The sequence below is a fragment of the Thunnus thynnus genome, chromosome 12 (assembly GCF_963924715.1).
Source record: "Thunnus thynnus chromosome 12, fThuThy2.1, whole genome shotgun sequence".
Lineage (NCBI taxonomy): Eukaryota > Metazoa > Chordata > Actinopteri > Scombriformes > Scombridae > Thunnus > Thunnus thynnus.
In genome coordinates this window covers 31,889,318-31,908,651 of record NC_089528.1, presented here as the reverse complement: position 1 = coordinate 31,908,651, position 19,334 = coordinate 31,889,318, and the positions used below count along the sequence as shown (strand labels likewise).

At 37.7% G+C, this 19,334-nt stretch overlaps 1 protein-coding gene across 1 annotated transcript; it reads left to right on the top strand.

Annotated features, from left to right (window-relative positions):
- Positions 1 to 1,810: 1,810 nt before the first annotated feature.
- LOC137194772 (verrucotoxin subunit beta-like) lies at positions 1,811 to 18,922 on the top strand. The gene is made up of 5 exons (XM_067606913.1): positions 1,811 to 1,973; positions 8,234 to 8,346; positions 8,847 to 10,601; positions 15,100 to 15,162; positions 17,031 to 18,922. The coding sequence occupies exons 2-5, from the start codon at positions 8,247 to 8,249 to the stop codon at positions 17,945 to 17,947; spliced, it is 2,835 nt and encodes a 944-aa protein (XP_067463014.1). The 5' UTR covers positions 1,811 to 1,973; positions 8,234 to 8,246; the 3' UTR covers positions 17,948 to 18,922.
- Positions 18,923 to 19,334: the final 412 nt, after the last annotated feature.

Genomic DNA, 19,334 nt, shown 5'->3' with positions numbered 1-19,334 from the left:
TCCTGTGTTTGATACATGCACTGATACTTAATGATGTGAATATTCACCTTTACAACTGTGAATGTTTGTATTTTTCAGTACTGATCTGCACCTGTATCAGAGTATAAGCTTTGTACAGTAGTACTGTGGATACTTTTATTTTATTGTGTATTTAACAGTGACATTTATTGTACCAGATGTAGCTAAAAGCTCATTTCCATCTGTAGTTGCTGGGCGGAGGCCACCAGTGATGCACAAGGTCCTGAAGTAAAAGATAAAAGTTGTTGGTTTTGTGGTGAATTAAAACATTACACTTTGAAAAGCGACACAGTAAAACATCTGTATTAGAATAACAAAACAACAACAGAAAAAACAAAACTGTTCCTCAACTAAAGAGTAAACCATCAATAATCTCAACATCATTAAAAACAAACGATTCATCAGTACAAGAAATTTCCCAGCAGACACATAGTACTAATGCTGAACATCATAATCAGTGTATCTCAGCTCAGTGCAGATCTGAGTACTGATATTCAACATCAAGAGTTCCCTCTAGTGGAGGCTCTAGTTAACCTTCAGCAGCACTACAGGTTGTTACAAACTGTTTAAAGTCCAACTGAAATCCCATTTAATCATCTCTCTCTGCAGTCAAAAATAATGTAAAACATATACAAAATATGCATTTTTTTAATGTATTGTTTATAGTTTTGAATTATTGAAATTAAGAAAAAAGGTCTTTGGAAAAATAAAAGAAATGCTCCTTTTTGTCTCAGTGTTGTGTTTGATTGACAGCAGCTGGGGGGCGTGTTGGTGTTGGTGTTACCTCAAGACAGTGATGCCTCACTAACACAACACGTGTACAGATGAACAAGGTTTATGGTTTTAAATTAGTTGCTTTTGTTCTTTTGTCATTTTCCTTTGTGCTCTTCACTATCCATCTTTACCAACAACTCTTACTGGTGAACAACAGAGACGAACCATCTAGTCTGTTCAAAGATGGCTGCACCCTTGTGCTGAAAAAGCAAAATACTTTTTAATTTTCTAGCAAATCTTAGTGAATTTCAGGTCTGATTGCAGAGTCCGTTCTTACCGAAGGTTAAAATCAAAGTTCTCTAGTGATCTCCTGACTGGAAGTAGCCGTTTCTGTAGTGAACCTGGACACGAGTGTGGGAGCAGGTATGTATAGTTGATCTATTTACTCCGATGTTGATCAACCAATAGGTGAAAAGTTGACCCCAAAGTTGACCCCCTTTGAAGACACTTTGAAGCAGAAATGCATAAAGAAAAATGAAAATAAAATATAGAAATAAAAAAGTTTAGGAAAATAAATAGGGGCAAAATACAAAGGGAAATAAATACAGAAATAAATACATGAGTAAATAAATATTTAAAAATGAATAATTCAATAAATAAAATTGAAAATTAAAAGGGAAAGTAAATAAATAGGGAAATTAATACAAAGGTAAATAAATACAGAAGCAAATTAAAATATAAATATAAATTGATGTCACATTTTATCAATGCCTACATTTATTTTTAATATTATTTTTGGTAAATTTAATGGCATATTGATTAATTTATGTATTGAGTCATTTATTTATTTATTTTTCATTTTTGGCGGTTTCAATCCTCCGTATTTATGGCGTGTTGTCCCTGTGAGGGGGATGGGATCTGCACTCGGCTGTTCACATGAAAAGTGACATTAAAAGTTTTGTCATGGATGAAAAAGGAGAGTTAGAGAGAGAAGCTGAAACTCATTTGTCACCTCTGAAGCCTCCAACATGTTTGTCTGAAGAAGTGCCCGCCGGCTGGAGCTGAAACGTCATACTGATGACATCATTTCTGGGAAATCACTCCAGTTCTCTCCAGCAGCTACGTCCTCATCTACTACCTACCTCTACTTCCTTAATATCACAGAGCATGTGAAGTTTGTCGGAGAGAATATGGAGACTTGAACCACAAAACGCTGTCAGATCATCACAAACCTTTCTGCTGTAAGTAGGCTACACTTTGTTGTTGTTTTTCCAGATTAGTGCTGCAGGACCTCTAAACTCATTCAGCTCAACATGATCTTAATAAAGTGAAAGTAAAATGAGGAGAAAACTTAAACATGATCAACATTCATACGATTTGATGACTTCAGTTGGATAATTGTAATTGATAATTGTACTCAAACAGAGTTCTGTAATCAATCTTAATTATATAATTGACCTTTAATTTAAGAAAAGGCTTCATATTTAAGTGAAATGTATTGGTTGTTTATCAGTGGCAGCTGGTGAAAATGTTTATGGGTGGGGCTGTGTCATATCCAAACACTTTCAGTCTACAGAATAAACTATATTAATATTCTAGTTATGTTATATCTCTAGTCTGTATTCTAGTTTTTTACTAGTTTAGTACTTTATCTATCCATCTATCTATAAGTTCATACTGTGACAGTAGGGCCCGATGATTTCTGCTTAGTGGAAAACAAGGACGGAATCATAGAAAGAAAATGTAAAACGCGGAATATCGTGGAATTTACTAAAAGATAAATGCAAGTTACAAAAAACAGGGTTTTCCCACCATTATAAGATTTAAGCAAAGCACCAAAGTGTTTTTTCACAGCGTCTAAACTGAAACTTTGCTGAGTCTTTACTGCGTTTTTATGGGCGGTGCCCCCCCCCCCCACCCCACACACACACAGGAATTTACGGTGTAACTTCCTCGTATGAATCCGTACATATAAAATATCTACCAGTTCTTACTTGTACTTAAATGTAGATACAGCGGAAGAAAACAAGACAACGAGAAACAAGGGAGTAAAAAAAGTTAAAGTGTAACTTCCTGTAACTTCCTCGTGTGAATCAGTATGTTACATGTGTATATGTGCACTAAAATCAAATGTTTTTGCTCATTGCAGTTATGAAAATCATTTTTAATGTATGTGTGTTTGACAGGCAGGCTTCATCCACACTCCAGATTTATTATGCTTATGTCTTCTACTTCTTTGTATGAATTTGAATAGAAAAAGTCAAGAAATGGGTCTAAAGTTAGCTCCTAGCAGCCATGTTGGTCCAGCACTGCAGCAGCTCATAACAGGCAAACTTACCTCTCTCCAGTGCACAGCTATGAAAGGGTTGTATTGTCATCCATGGATGAAAAAATAACAATACAGTAATGTAATAATATAGTATATCTTTAATTACACAATAATAAGGTACGCAGGAAGTTATGAAAAATGATTTTATTCTTTAATTACACATAAACCACAACGTATGTGTTGCTCCATAAGTACAGACTACTTACCCTATAAGTACATGTACAAGTACATGGACATCATACGTGAGCTATGGGAGTGAGGTAAAAGAAAGTAGAATTACTGTAGTTTAAAATGTTTTTTTCTAAATGTTTTCGTGTATGAAAAGACCCAAAATGAACACTGTAAGCAGACTATTGATTATTATAAGCAAATTATTTAAACAGCATTTGTATAGGAATGATTCTGTCCCGAGCTTTCTGATCCATGTAAACGGTCGATCACTGATCAATATAAGCGGTTTCCACTGTATAATGGTACTTTAAAAATATGGCGTGCTCTTGCTGTTTTTCCTTTTGAAGGTGGAGAGAGCAGCATTGGTAGTAGTAGTGTCGTCTCCCTCCTTAATGATATGTACCTTTGGTTTTATTTGAGGTTCATTTAGGTTCCTAGTAGGGGAGCCCCAGACCCCCCCCCCCCCGCTTAGAAAGCGGCCTGACTGGGATTATATTTGATTTTCCCAGTTCGCCCTGCCGTCCTTACAGCTGGTTTGTGGCTTCACTCTGACTTTGGGAGGACGAGCAAATCAGTTCACATCTCTTCACTATGAGCCTGTTTTATTAATGTTATTTTGTGATTATTATTTTTTATGGTGCACAGTGTGATCACTCACAAACATGTGAAGGATTACTTCAGATCATAATGCTCACATATCTGTTTCACTTCTTCATGCTGATGTCTGACTGTATGTTGAAGCACTTTTTTAATTAAGAAATAGTGCAAGTTTGTGTTGCATCATTACAAATTCATTGATATATATTCATTTCATTCAATGTATGATTACATTCTGAATACTTTCTTATTGAATTATTAACATTTTTTTTCATCTATCACATGATTAGACAATCTTTCTGATGACAAAATGTGCTTCAATCATAAAAAGCAGAATTCAAAAAATGTATTATGGAAAACAGGGAATTTGGGAGAAAATATATGTTAAGAATATGATAAAAAACTAGATTTCAAGTAGCTGAAGTCAAACTTTTGACTGGTAGAATAATGTTCAGTACTTGGTGATCTGTAAGTTATTAAATGTGATAATAATAATAATAACAATAATAATAATAATTAAAGCTGCAAGCAGCGTTGAACGGGCCTTCGCGCCCTTGGGCACATGGGGCCGCGGCGCAGTCAGCTAAGCCTCTGGGAACCAAGAAAACGTTTGGAGATGATCAGTGTGAGAGTCTTTTGACACATAATACTAACCAGTTTCTCTCTGTGAGCCCACCCCTCTGTTTATCACAGATAATTATGAATTATGAAATCAAAATATTGTTAACCTTAATCAATAATTCGGGCACCAACTGTAGGATCTGTGAGGAACACAGTTGATTATTTGCAATAATTATCAATTATCAAAGATTATTAACTAATTATAACAATTAATAGAATTATTAATATGAACTAACAAATACGGAGCACCACCCGGAAACCGGGACCAATAACTGAACAAGGTAGACTCATAAATGGGAGTTCACCTAGAATGTTAATATCTGAGAGATATCAACATTCAAGGGTAAACAAAGAAGGGTTGAATTCAAGCTCTGACTCCTTCAATCAGCCACTTTTCACAATATGTTACACAAAATAATGACAAAAGAACTTCTCTTTAAAGATATAACATTGTTTATTAAACTTAGCAAAATCAACAAAGTTAACAAATGAATTCTAGAGGGATTGAAAGTTGAATCGACGGATACAGGAAGTGGCGACGCATGTAAGGGCAGCGGAGCGTTAACTGCAGCATGACCGAAAGAAGCACAACCAGTTAGCCTCTGCTAGCCTCTCAGCTAACTCCGGCTCTCTGTTTAGATCCAAACGGAGCACCGAGTCCCGATTTGTTATTCAGGTTAAAGCGGAGAGAATCAGCGGGTCTGTCGGCCAGCTGAGTGAAGTGAAACCTGCAGAAAAACACCGTGACCATCACGGTGAAACAGTCCGTAGAGAACTACTGTGTTCAGCTGCACAGATAGGAAATCCCTCGGCTGACAGGATGTACCACTCTGTGAGGAAAAATATTTTACCCTCCCCTTTTTGGTTTATAACAATGGTTGGCAACCAGCATATTAGGTGCATTACTGCCACCCTCTTCCTGAGTTTTTCCCTCATATAAGCTATAGTCTTTCTTGATCATTAGTACAATATATGATTACATGTGTAATAGTCTCCTCAGCCAAGTGGGAAAAAATATGTGCATATATGAACAACAGCAATTGGAGAGGATGACAGTCAAAAAGTAATCATGTTAAATAATCATGATCTCAATATTGAACAAAAATGATCGTGATTATAATTTTTGCCATAATCAAGCACCCCTAAAAACAACAAATTGTGATTTACATACACACACACACACACACACAGAGAGTTTAAATATGTATGTGATAAATTGTAAATATGTATGTAATGAATTGTTTTCTTTAAGAAATTGTTACTTGAACATTTTTCAGTGTGCTCCTAAAGTTATATATATGCTCCTAATTTCTTTCATTTAGGAGCACATGTACTCCTTGAAAAGAAGTAAGGATTGAACACTGCTGTCAGATATGTAGAAGCATTAAGTAAGTGGAGTGTGGTGCAGTCCAAGGGCTTCTGTCACAGGCAGTAGATGTTTACTTTACCCATCCCCCCCCTCCCATTCTCTCTCTCCCTCTCAGTTGGAAGGAATGATTTCAAAGTGATCTTCTTGTGAAATATCCTCATAAATCCCATAACTTTGGCCAAATCCTACATAAAAATCACATTTTTTGTAGGAATTTTTGTCGCGAATCCATTGATACAGGTTTGAAAGTGGTCGGACTTATAGTTTAGATGCCAGATGCCCCAGTTTGGCACAAAGTCCATGCCCAGAGATTGCCTCCCCATTGGTTTACATTGTAAGGTGTAATGTCGCACTCCAACTTTCAGGGCTTACTAAATCTAAACCGTTCGAGTTATTACAAAGTTTTTAATAACTTATGCTCAACACAGTGTGATAAGTCATGTATTGAAGTTTGAAGCCGATACCATTAACGCCCTAGGAGGAGATAGCGTTTATTCAAGGTCCAAAATTGGCAAAAAATCGTATTTTGAAATTGATATTGCGGACTTCCTGTTGGATTTAGGTCAGGGGTGTCAGCATATGATTTGTAGGTCTTGATGAGACAAATAATTGAGTTTTGGTTCGATCTCTCTACGACATTCCTACGGGCCGTGGCGGCCGTTTTAGATACATAGGTGGCGCTCTCGAGCACATTTTGGCACTTTGGGGATAATTTTTACATTTTGTCAAATTTTTCACCAGACCTGACGTGCGTGCCAAATTTGGTGAGTTTTTGAGCATGTTTAGGGGGTCAAATTTAGAGTTAAAGTGGCGTAACAAGAAAGAAGAAAGAAACAAACACACGAAAAAAAAACAATAGGGTCTTCGCCCTTTGGGCTCAGGCCCTAAAAACAATAAGGTCTTCGCCCTTTGGGCTCAGGCCCTAATAATAATAATTAGCCTATAATAATAATAATAATAATAATAGTAATGTTCTCTGATCATTACTCTCATGTTTAATCATCTCAGATAACTTTTTCATGTCTCTAATTCATGTTGTTTCTGTTCCCCCATTTTAAAAAGTCAGCACAGAAAGCAAAATAAGACGTTTACATGACTGCATCCAGCCAGCCAAGCCTTTCTGCTGTACCAGTTAGAAACCTTTTAAGACAGAGAGTTAGTTTCTCCACCAACGTTCTCCTCTCTGATGGATTTTAGAGGAGAGATTTTATTGAATCAGGTGACTGAAGATCTGAGTTTTGCAGTGTTTGTCATCATCAATAACAGTAAGAGTTTACTGCTTGTTGACTCTGCTTGGGGCAATTAAAGAATCACCCTTTTTGAATCAGATTGGAGGAAGCTGATTGGCTAAATTTATGTGGTCGTGTGAATATCTTGAGTCAGCAACTGGCTGCACTGCTGCACTGACTGGACGATGTTTCTAGAAGAGCCGTTTAGAGAAGGAAACAAACAGGAAGCTGCTGCAGCATTTCCTCCCCCATGATAATGATTTACATGTTCATGAGTGTTGTTTGTTATGTATTTATTTTACAAAAGGTTTATTTGAAAAGAAATAACACTTTCCACCAGGTGGGTTGTGTTGGTGCATTAGTGCTGAATATCTTTGGGTTTTGGACTGTTTGTTGGACAAAACAAGACATTTGATGATGTCACCTTGTTCCTTAGTAACTTTCCACCACTGCTGGTGTAAATGTCATTAGTTTTGTGGGTAATTGGTCATAAACCAAAGTATTCGACACATTGAAATTTTTTTTTCCAGATGATGGCACTAGATGAAAAGTCAGGGGATCAAAGTTATTACAATTCATCCTGAGGGGAACATGAATGTGTGAAACTAATTTCTTGACAACCCATCCAACAGTTGTTAAGATATTTCACAGAATAAGTGAAAACTTGGTACTAGAGGAAAAGTCAGGGGATTCAGGATCATCCTCTGGGGAACACGGACTTCTGCACAAAATTTCATTACAAGTAATTTAATAGTTTTTGAGATATTAGATTCAGAACATTTTATCTGCTCAACATGAGCACTAATGCAGGAACGTAAAGGCACAAGGAACACAAAAAGTGACGGTCAGCTAGTCTGAATTTCAGTTTACACACATTGAGCTGATTACATTTCCTCTGTTTTCTGCAACAAACAGCTTCCTTCCATTTTCTTTCCCTTGTGTTATTACTGACCCATTTAGGAAGCCTACCATTCCACAGTGTCTCTGTGGATTTTTATAAATCTTAGAAAGTCCTAAGACCCTCTGTATCTGTGATATTTCACAGAATATTTATCCTATTAGTGTATGTCTGTGGTTATTATTTTATTTAGTGTTGATAGATTCTGCAGTTCCTCTGTGTTGCAGCCACATTACAAGGTGACAGACAACAGGGAGAACTAACGAACTGTTGTCCATTTTATCCAGTTCACACTGAGCAATGGACGCTGACGCCACGGGGACGATGGAGGTGGCGGCGCTCGGCCGGCCTTTCAGCCTCGGGATGCTGTATGACTGCCGCAAAGACTCACTCATCCCTGGTAAGAATTCACATGTAGAAATACTAAATGCATCACAACTAGACAACAACCAAAAGATTCTGAACATTGAAATGGGTCGGTACACTGCTGTGGAAGAAAACAGTTGATTTTGTCCAGTGTGTGATCTGCGAGAAATAGAAAATGATGATCTTTTGTCTTTTGTTCAGTGTTATAAAGGATACAAGTGAGTTGCTGGATATGAGAGACTCACATCATCTGAGATGGTTGTTTGAAAAAGAGACCTTTAAATCATCGACTTAGTGAATTCATGGGAGTTCAGGAATAAAACCTTGTATTAGTAAGGTGTAAGGCTTGAACAATTATTTTTGGTTTTTATTATTAGATCACCTGGACTGATTTGTGATCAGCAGTGACCAATTCTCTGTTGTACGTCTGTTAAAGGTGTCTTATAATCCCATAAGAGATGGGACATGAAATGGCAGAACATTCATTCATTCATTAAAGTAAGCTGATCTTGATTTTTGCTTCTTCTTTTGCAGGCATGACATTCTGGGATGAAGATGACCTGACAAATAATATACGAGAAAGACCACAGTGCTACAACAGTTTTAACATAGTTGCATCTGAATCAATTGCAGATAAATCTTCAGCATTAAATGTTGAAGCATCACTGAAGGCAAGTTTCTGTAGTGGACTAGTAGAGGTTGAAGGATCTGCCAAATACCTGAATGATAGTAAAACATCCAAACATCAGGCCAGAGTAACACTGAAGTACCAAGCAACCACAAAGATGGAGCAACTGTCAATGAATCATCTTGGAAGAGACAATGTGAAGCATCCGTATGTCTTTGATAAAGGAATAGCAACACATGTAGTCACAGGTATCCTTTATGGGGCACAAGCCTTCTTTGTCTTTGACCGTGAGGTGTCTGATGAAGAAAGTCATCAAGACATTCATGGCAACATGAAGGTGATGATCAAGAAAATCCCCACCATCACAGTAGGGGGGGAAGGTTCTGTCCAAATGGAAACCAAGGACATTGAAAAGGTGGAGAAGTTCTCCTGCAAATTCCATGGAGACTTTTTACTGAAGAAAACTCCAACATCCTTTCAGGATGCCATACAAGTCTACCAAAGCCTACCACAATTACTGGGAACCAATGGAGAAAATGCTGTACCAATGAAGGTCTGGCTGATGCCACTTGTGAGTTTAGATTCATCTGCTGCTAAACTCGTCCGTCAGATAAGTATAAGTTTAGTGCAGAAAACTCAGAGTGTCCTGGAGGACTTCACTGAGCTGGAAATGAGGTGCAATGATGCAATGAGAACCACCACTGCACAGCAGTTCCCACAGATTGGTAAAAAACTTAAAATATTTGCAGAATTTTGCTCCGAGTACAAACTGGAATTCCAACAAAATTTGGCAAATAAACTTCCATCAATCCGGGGAGGAGGGGAAGAGGAGGCTGTGCTTGCAGAGATCCTGAAGAAGAGACATTCTTCTCCTTTCAACAACACAAGCCTGAACGAGTGGATGGACTGTAAAGAGAGAGAAATGCGCAGGTTAAAAATTTTCACCAACATGATGAAAAACACCAAGATTGTCCCATCTGAAAATGTGCTTGATGAAGAAATTCTCTGTGCAGAACATGCTGTGTGTTTTGTTTTCACCTCACTGGGAAGTGCTGAACCGTATCTCTCAGCTTTATCAAACTACTTGGAAGAAACATTTAAACCAGACAAACCACAATATCCACAGACTGACGATGTAGAGAAGGAACAATGGTACGCCTCAAAAGAAGTATCAGATGCAATGAGGCATAAAGCAAAGCTATTCAGTGATTTTGCAGAGGCCAACAAGGAGAAGAAGAACATAAAGTTCCTGACAGTAGGTTTAACAAATGAGACACAGAGAGGTTCAAGCATCTACGTTTATGAGGATGGTTTTTCTGTCAGTGAGAACTTTGAGCTGCCTTCAAAGCCTGAAACAGTGACAGCAGGTGATGTAACCCACAACAGTGTGACACTGAAGATTTGTCCACCAAGATTTGGAGGAGAGAACATCACCTCCTACTCTGTAGAGTACTGTGTCAGTGGAGAGGACGGATGGCAACAAAAACCAGCACCAAAGGCTGAAGAAGTGACAGTGAGCGGCCTGACTCCTAACACAGAGTACATGTTCAGATGCAGAGCAGTGACCTCAGTAGGTGTTGGGCCAGCCGGTGAAGTCAGCGGTCTCATTAAAACCTTACCCTGCAGCCCTCCTGGAAAACCTCAAGATGAAACAACCTCAGGTGAGATATCAGTTAGCTGGGAGAAACTTGCAGAGATTGGACAAGATGTCCACATTTATGATCATAAAAAAGATGTCAGCAGGTGCCCTGACTCCGTGCTGGAAAGAGAGGGCTTTGAACAGCCAATAATGTAATAACATTTTTTGCACATAATAAGTTATTACATTTTTAGCTGAGTTAACAAAATCATACAAAATAACTGGAGCCGATATTTGTCACACTTCCTTAACACCCTTACTGTTGCCTCTTGCAACACAGACAATTACTCTTATGTCATATAATATGAAATCTATACCTCTCTCATAGCAAACCTGACTCTGACAAGTCACATGAAAATGTATTAAAATCAGAATCCTTGCCCTATTTACATCCCTGGTTATTTGAATACAGTCATGACAAGCCATTGAAGCAAATGATATCTGTTGATCATTCTTGAGACGTGTATTCTCTTTGGAAATTATGTGGACATAATTGACCACTAGATGGTCGTTGATTGACAAGTTATCCCATCATGTGACACATGTTGAAACATGGTTTCAACCAGTGGCTGCCTTAGATCTTTTAGTTTCATATGATACTAGTATCTTCACTAGCTTTAAAACTAAGCTTGTTTTTGAGCAGCTTATTGAAAGAGCCAACAGTAAGTGTAGGGGACATTGTGTGCAATAGTCACTGGTGTGCTGCAACCTGATATTTCTGGCCTCTGTCAGAAGGCTTAGGCAACTTATTCGATGAAGAAAGAGCTTTCACAGATTGTGTTCATTCTCACTGTCAGAATACTTTACTGAAGGGTTGTTTGTGGAATATCATCAACATGTACAATGTGTGGTATATCTGAAATAAACAATGGAAAAAACTTAATGAATAATAATCTCCAGGAAACTGCTTCCCTTTATATACATGAGGGCATACAAAAATGAAGCAATAATGCCCTCTGGTGGCCAAACACACTAGGATGACATGTACCAGTTGAACCATCCACTACACAATCAATGGTAATAAATGGTGTTAAATGCCATGAAAATAAGTAGATAATAAGTAGTAGATGTAAGTAATATTACAATGTTCGGGCTAGTATGACATAAAGAGCAGTAACAATAACATAAATGAACATATCAATAAGAAATAATTAACTAAAGGCTTATAACAATATAGGGTAGCCAGATGCTTCTGAAACCTTGTGTACGCAAAGCGACGAGACATAAATGTCGCCACATGTACAACAGATATAACATATTTAACAACATAACACATTAATTATTTCCTTGATTAGTCTGTACCATGGATGTATAAAGAGAACTGGATACAGCATTGGAGGCGGGGCCCTGTTCATTCCTATGAAAGTTGCTCAGTGGCGCATGAAGCAAAAAAAAAAAAATCAACTTCCTGGTATGAAAGTACCCAGATCTTCCGCATTGTGCGGCCCATAAAGCATGCGCACTAGTGACTTTTGCTGGCGGAGTCGGCTACTTCCGGTTTAGCCCTCCGGCTAACTTGAATGGGGATAAAACAATTCAATCATGCGGCTCTTCTAGGCTTTTGAAATGTGATCAGACTGAATGGATTTAATTCTGATAGTGAGACAAGTCATTTGGTGGGGGTTGTGACGCTTAGAAAAATGTATCCACTGATTTACAGACGTCTCTTTCACAATGTTAGTCTGTGGGAAAAAAGTCTTTTTGTATCCAGTTCTCTGTATACATTCATGGTCTGTACGAACGCTGAATGCTGCCCTGTATCCTCCTGAGCTAGCACAAACCCATGAAGCTACATATCATAGCATCATCCACCTGCTCCTGCTAATATTACCCTCTTTCAATCACAGAATGTCACAGAGCAGAATGCAGCTTACATGCTCATAAACGCACACACATGTCAAACAAAGGTGAACAGTGAGTCCATGGATGGAGGAAAGAACTCAGTACACAACTGGACTGAACATGTCCGGATGTTTTCTTTGTGGATCTAGTCCGTATTCCCCGCCCACTATTGTCAGTGATGTCACGGGTGAGCCCAAGTTGTAGCAGCAACAGGGGGTTTTGTACAGTAAGGGCATCATGGAAGTGTGACACTTAATAGCCAACAAATAAAACTGAAAGAAAGTGATATATTATTACATTATTGGCTCCAGTTATTACATGTTTATATTATTATGTAATAACTTAGTACATTATGTGCAAAAAGTTATTACGTTTTTGGTTTAGAAATTTTATTACATTATGGGTAAGACATTACAGCATCGAATTTTATTATGTTAAGAATGGAAAAATGATTACTTGCAGTTATTAGATAAACAGTAGTTCTTACATTATTGGCTTCTACGAAGCTTGTTTTCCTTTTCCACTGCGGCACAGCTATTCTGTTTCAACAGTAGTTTTGGCCAATGAGTCATTGTTGGATGTTTAGATTTTTTTCTTAAACAAAGGACCAAATTTTCTATTTCTATTTTTTTATTTCCTATTTTCTTTTTTTCCACTGCTGTTCCAAAATTGCCTTGAGCCTCTTTATTGACACTTTTGTTTGCTCCTCTCTTATTACTCTCTCTTACACTTGAGGACAGCTGCAGTGAAACTCCACCGACTGCATCGCGTTTATCGACGCCTGTAGCACACTGTATTACCTGAACCATAACTGATGTCACTAAACACGAGATCCCGACCGCGACCAGGTGTTAGTAGTCCAATTAGTGCTTCTTTTATTTACAGGCCTATTTTAGCATAATGGGGCCTGTTTTCCTGCAGGTGTAACACCAGTGCAGGGCCAAACACAGTCTTTATGCAGTTTTCCTCAGATGTAAGTCTATTGTTTGTGCGTCTGTGCCTGTTTGGCACCACAGGTGCGTATTTGCGCTGATGTGGGAGGAGAGGCACTGCTGAGGCTGTTGTTGTGTTTACAGACACATAAACAACACATGTGGTGTTAAAGAGGTGTTGGTGACCTCAGGAATGATGACTGAATGAACCCTTAGATGCTAGTTCTGGGGATATTGGTGCACTCTCCAAAGATTGTCCGGTAAGAACGGGAATGATGTAGATAGGTCAATTAATCCAGTTAAAGACACACATAAACTCACTGACATGCCACTCATTTATGGCTGGTAGTTTAGGATACTCTTTGTGGATGTGTTTACTACATGAAAGGGAATAAACAAAAACATGTACAGACCTTAGGCATATGCAATAATGATAAACAAAAAAGTGTGGCATGAAATACATAATGCAATAATAAATTGTAAGGATAAACAGTACAATGATGCATAAATGAAGAAATAGAGTCCTCATAAGTGTAAGGGAGTATCAACAAGGAGCAACATTTTAGCTTAGAAACACATATCTGCTACTACTGGTACAATGCACAGAGAGAGCTAAAGAAATGTGTGACAGTCCTTTAACAGACACATCAACACTCTCACAACACTGCAACATAAACAAATAGCATCCCGACAGCACAGTGATAAATCACCAATAAACATGAATAACATTGTCAGGGATCATATACATTAATATGAATAGCAGTAATGAACGTTCGCAATAGTAAACTGAAGTGACGTGACTGTCAAATGATTACAGAGACTCAAACGCTGTTAATATACATGACAGTATAATAACACCACCACCACTGCAACGCTAATTACAACAACAGAATAATAACTGAGTACTCACATTGTAATGGACACACAGGGAAGAGTAAACCTGCAAACTTGAAACAAGAGTCCAGAAACTGTGGCAGTGAATGATGAAAAAGTCCAGAAACTGCAGCCATGAATGTAATAAATCCAGAAAACTTCTCAGACATGGAGGATCTTCCAATCCCTTAAATGCACCTGGAGGAGCTTAGAGCATGGAAGAGACGTGAGTGAGGGAAGCGAGGAAACACGTGAGTGTAATGAAAAGCACCCATAGACTGTGATACTTTGGACTGTCATAGATACTACACTCACTCACCAGTAGGCGGCTCTGTTAAAATGTGGATAGTACATAGAAACTGCTGTAAGAATCATGGAGAGAACAAGTAGAGTGGGAGCTGGACAGACCAGGATGTGACACCATGTACATTACTGATGTCAGCTGAGAGAGAGAAAGAGAGAGAGATGGCAGTTACATGCTTCCTGTGCATTTATTGCGGCTAAATGACTCAGCAGCAAGATGGACGGTGGAAAAAAGAGGAAGGGAAGTCTAGTCTAGTTAATGTAGTCAATATTATTAGAAAATGTATTAATTTAGGTGAAAATTTCAGTCAGTGAGTTCATACTTGGAGCTCATAATTTATAATTATTGAGAAAACACATCTTCTGTCACATTATTCAGGCTGCTGTAATTAGTTGAAACTTAAAGATCTGTGTTATTTAATGTTTGTGTTGGTTAAAGGGTATTTTAACCTGGGTAACTGTTAGTGTATATCAGTAAACTGAGGAGGGTATTGTGCTCTTCCTCTGTTCTTTGAATAGATGGAGAGAGTTGTTAACTGTATTTGTGTGTATGTGTTTTTCTTTTTGAAGGTGGAGAGAGCAGTGTTGATGCCACAGAAGACCAGCAGCCCACTACTACAGAGCAACCTGCAGGTACAAGACATGTTAGAAAAATCAAATTTATACAGTTTAGGGTCATTTTATGGAAAAAAATAGTTTTAAACAGGTGTACTCAAACTTGTGATGGGTGTATATCACTAAACTGAGGAGGGTATTGTGCTCTTGCTTTGTTCTTTGAATAGGTGGAGAGAGTTGTTAACTGTATTACAGTGGGAACTGCTTATAGTGATCACTTCCGTCTGGGTCAAATTGATCACTATAAGCAGATGATTATTATAACTATTTTTTTCTTTTTCTTAATTTCTCATGCAGATTACCATCTAATTGATTTAATTATATGTATAAGATTAATTTGTATATTTATTACATGAATATAAAGTAATAAAACGGGCAGCTTTGGTATTTACTGAATTTTATTGACTGTTTCAAAATACAGAACAGCTGTTTAAACGCTGGTTGTTTCTCTGCTGCATCTCGTTGGCTCGTTCTCGGCAGTTTATCATAAGCTTCAATAAGACTACATTTTTCATTGAGAGAAAATTACGTTTTCCTTTTCTTTTTCTTGTCATGATTTCAATGTGCACACGTCACCAGCCTCAGGTCACCAGCTGGAAGCAGACAGGTTGTGCGTAGCTGTGGGTGTGGGGGGTGTAGGGAGAAAGTTGAACCAGAATCAACTTTGGGAGAAACGTAACCTGTAATACTGTACAACTCTGCCATGAGGGAAGACAAAAATATTACTAGGAAGAGGAGAGGACATTTCTCTTCATTTGATAACGTTAAATAAAAGAGAGAGAGAGAGAGAGAGAGAGAGAGAGAGAGAGAGAGAGACAGAGTCAACCCTGTGGGTGTAATGCCACTAAATACACATCATACGTGAACTATGGGAGTAAGGTAAAAAGAAAATAGAATTACTGTAGTTAAAAATGTTTTTTTTCCAAATGTTTTCATGTATGAAAAGACCCAAAATAAACACTGTAAGCGGATTATTGATTACTATAAGTAAATTATTTAAACAGCATTTGTACAGGAATGATTCTGTCCTGAGCTTTCTGATCCATATAAATGGTCAATCACTGTAACAGTGATCACTATAAGCGGTTTCCACTGTATGATGGTAATTTAAAAATATGGCATGCTCTTGCTGTTTTTCCTTTTGAAGGTGGAGAGAGCAGCATTGGTAATAGTAGTGTCGTCTCCCTCCTTAATGATATGTACCTTTGGTTTTATTTGAGGTTCATATCAGTACATTGTAGTAAGCAGTTGTTGGCTCATTAATTTGTGATTCACATGCACTAAAATTCACCAGAATGCAGGAAATCAAGTCTTTGTAACTAAACATTTCCTAGTGGAAACCCCCAGACCCCCCCACTTTAAGAGTGGTCTGACTGGGGCTATATTTCCTGGCCTGAATAATTTTTCCAGTCCAGCCCTGGCTGTTGTTGAGAGTTCAGCAAAGTTGTCCTTTGTCTCCTGTGATTCACTCACCAACATAACAGCTGTGTTTATGCAGACTGGGTGATGCAGTGTAATTGTGGTAATAAGTAGGGTGTGTTGATGAGTCTTTTGGTACTAGAACCATAATGATTCAGAAAACATCAAAGATCAAGTCAAAAATATTTAAATAATACAAATAATCCAGTATGGTTCTTAAAGTTCTCCTTAAACAATGACTTTGGGCATTTTTACAAGATATTGTAATAAAGACCAAAGAACCACAAACATAAAAATAAAGATGAAAAAACAAATGAGGAATCTTCAGCAACTAAGAGATGAAACTCTCATGAACCTTAATAATGTGTAAACACAACTTGAGTTTTTCCAACCATAGTTATCCATCACTGATGTGACCAATTAAAGACTTTTTCATAACATTGATTGTTTGTCCTTTTTTTTTTCAGTCTACAACAATAATGAGCTGGTCAGGATTGTGATGGTGGGGAAGACTGGAGTTGGCAAAAGTGCCACAGGAAACACCATTCTGGGACAAAAGTGTTTTAAATCAGACTTCAGCTTCACATCTTTGACTAAAGTCTGTCAAAAGGCTGTTGGTGAGGTTGATGGACAAAAGGTTGCTATTATCGACACTCCAGGCCTGTTTGACACCAAGGACACTGAAGAAAAAACATTAAAAGTTATTGGCCAGTGCATTACTTATGCTTCTCCTGGACCTCATATCTTCCTGGTTGTCATCAGACTGGGCAGATTCACAGAGGAAGAAAGGAAGACGGTGCAGAAGATTCAGGAAATCTTTGGTGAGGAAGCTGACAAATACAGCATGGTTCTCTTTACCCATGGTGACCAGCTGAAAGGGAAACCTGTTGAGGAGTTGTTGAAGGACGACAAAGACCTGCAGGACTTTGTGTCCAGATGTAACGGCCAGTACCACGTGTTCAATAATGAGCTGAAGGATCGTTCTCAGGTCAGTGAGCTGCTTGAGAAGATAAGAATTATAAATGTGCAGAATGGAGGAAGCTACTACACCACTGAAATGTTCCAAAAGACAGAGAAAGCGATAGAAGAGGAGAAACAACGAATTCTGGAAGAGAAAGAAGAGCAAATACTCAAAGAGCAGGAGAAACTGAGGAAGGAAATAGAGAAAAAGTATGAAAAACAGCTGAGAAAAGTGAAGGGTGACATGAAGAGGGAGGCTAAATTAAAGGAAGAATGTGAAAAAGAAATCAAAGAGAAAATGAGAATACAGAAAAAAATACAAGAACTTCAGGCCAGAATGAAAGCCGAGAACACCGATTGGGTCACCAAAGTGGTTATTTCATTTTACCTCTCTTTTATGAGACAGAGAGTCATGGTGATGTAAGAGTCCAAAGAGAAAGCACTCAAAGAGCAAGAAGAACTAAAGAAGGAATAAGAGGAAAAGCTTTATGCAGACAGAAAGAGGGAGAATAAGTTAAAGGAAACACATGAAAAAAACTGAAGGAACACCAAGAATTTCAAGCTAGAATGGAGGCCGAGGAAAGAAATTCAATAATCCAACTGCTAATTCAAATGATTCATGTCAATTTATCTTTAGTTTTACAAATCATCCATCAGTTGATAAAAAATTATCCAAACAAAAGAAAACACCCACCTCCACACAGTGAGACTAAATTAATGTAAAACGTGAAAATGACATCTGCTGTTGTCGTGGAATTACTCAACAACTTTCTTTTAATCTGTAGAACAAAGATGTATTAAAGCAAAACAATAAAGGACTGTTGCTGATGCAGGATAGAAAAAGTTCTCTCTTGTCATTTTCTCCTGCAGGACTTTTATACCCTGAAAAAACGAGGGAAAATACCACAAAATGAGAGAATTTAATACAGGCACCAAGTGGCATGAAGAACACAGAGAAGGTTTGGATCACTTGGATCAGCAGCTACTCTGATTGCTTTTACACTTTTCTACCCAGCAGGTGGTCAGATGAGTCTCATGTGTGATGAAGGGTTGGAAAGGAAACTGGAAAGAAAGATTCAAAGATTCCAAAACATTTGAATCAAGAAAACAACAAAAACTTTCTGATCCTGGACTGAAGAAGCTTTAATTCCCTTTTTCATTTTCTTGTTGGGTTTGATTTATAAGTATAGAAGTCGGGTGTTAATCAATATTTTATTGTTGGACATGTTTTGTAACAATAATAGATAATTCATGGTTGATAGTTATTGTTTTATTATTGGATGTATTTCTTTAATATTAGTCCATATGTGTTATTAATCACACAAGATGATCAATAATTGTTCAGTAGTGCCACAGATGGTCAAGAAAATGTTGATAAAATTTCCATTAAAAAGAATAAATGATTTACTTTCTGAATGTTTGAGGTTGAGTCTCTTTATTGCTCAATATGATTTAAATCTCTCGACTCCTAATAGTGCTGTATCAGGATTCATTGGACCAGAACATTATTTATAATAATAACGAGGAATGTGGATTTTATCTCCCATCTCTGTCATGCTGGGAAGAAATTACTCAGTATGAACACAATGAATTATTATAAAAACTCAATGTACATATGTTGATGTGGGTATTGTATTAAACAGACGTTGCTTAAACATATTGTTCAAAAAGTGCAGCGGTGGAAAATAACTAAGAACATTTACTTAAGTACAGTTTTGAGGTACTTGTACTTTACTTGAGTATTTCCATGTGATGCTACTTTCTACATTTCAGAGGGAAATATTGTACTTTCTACTCCACTACATTTATTT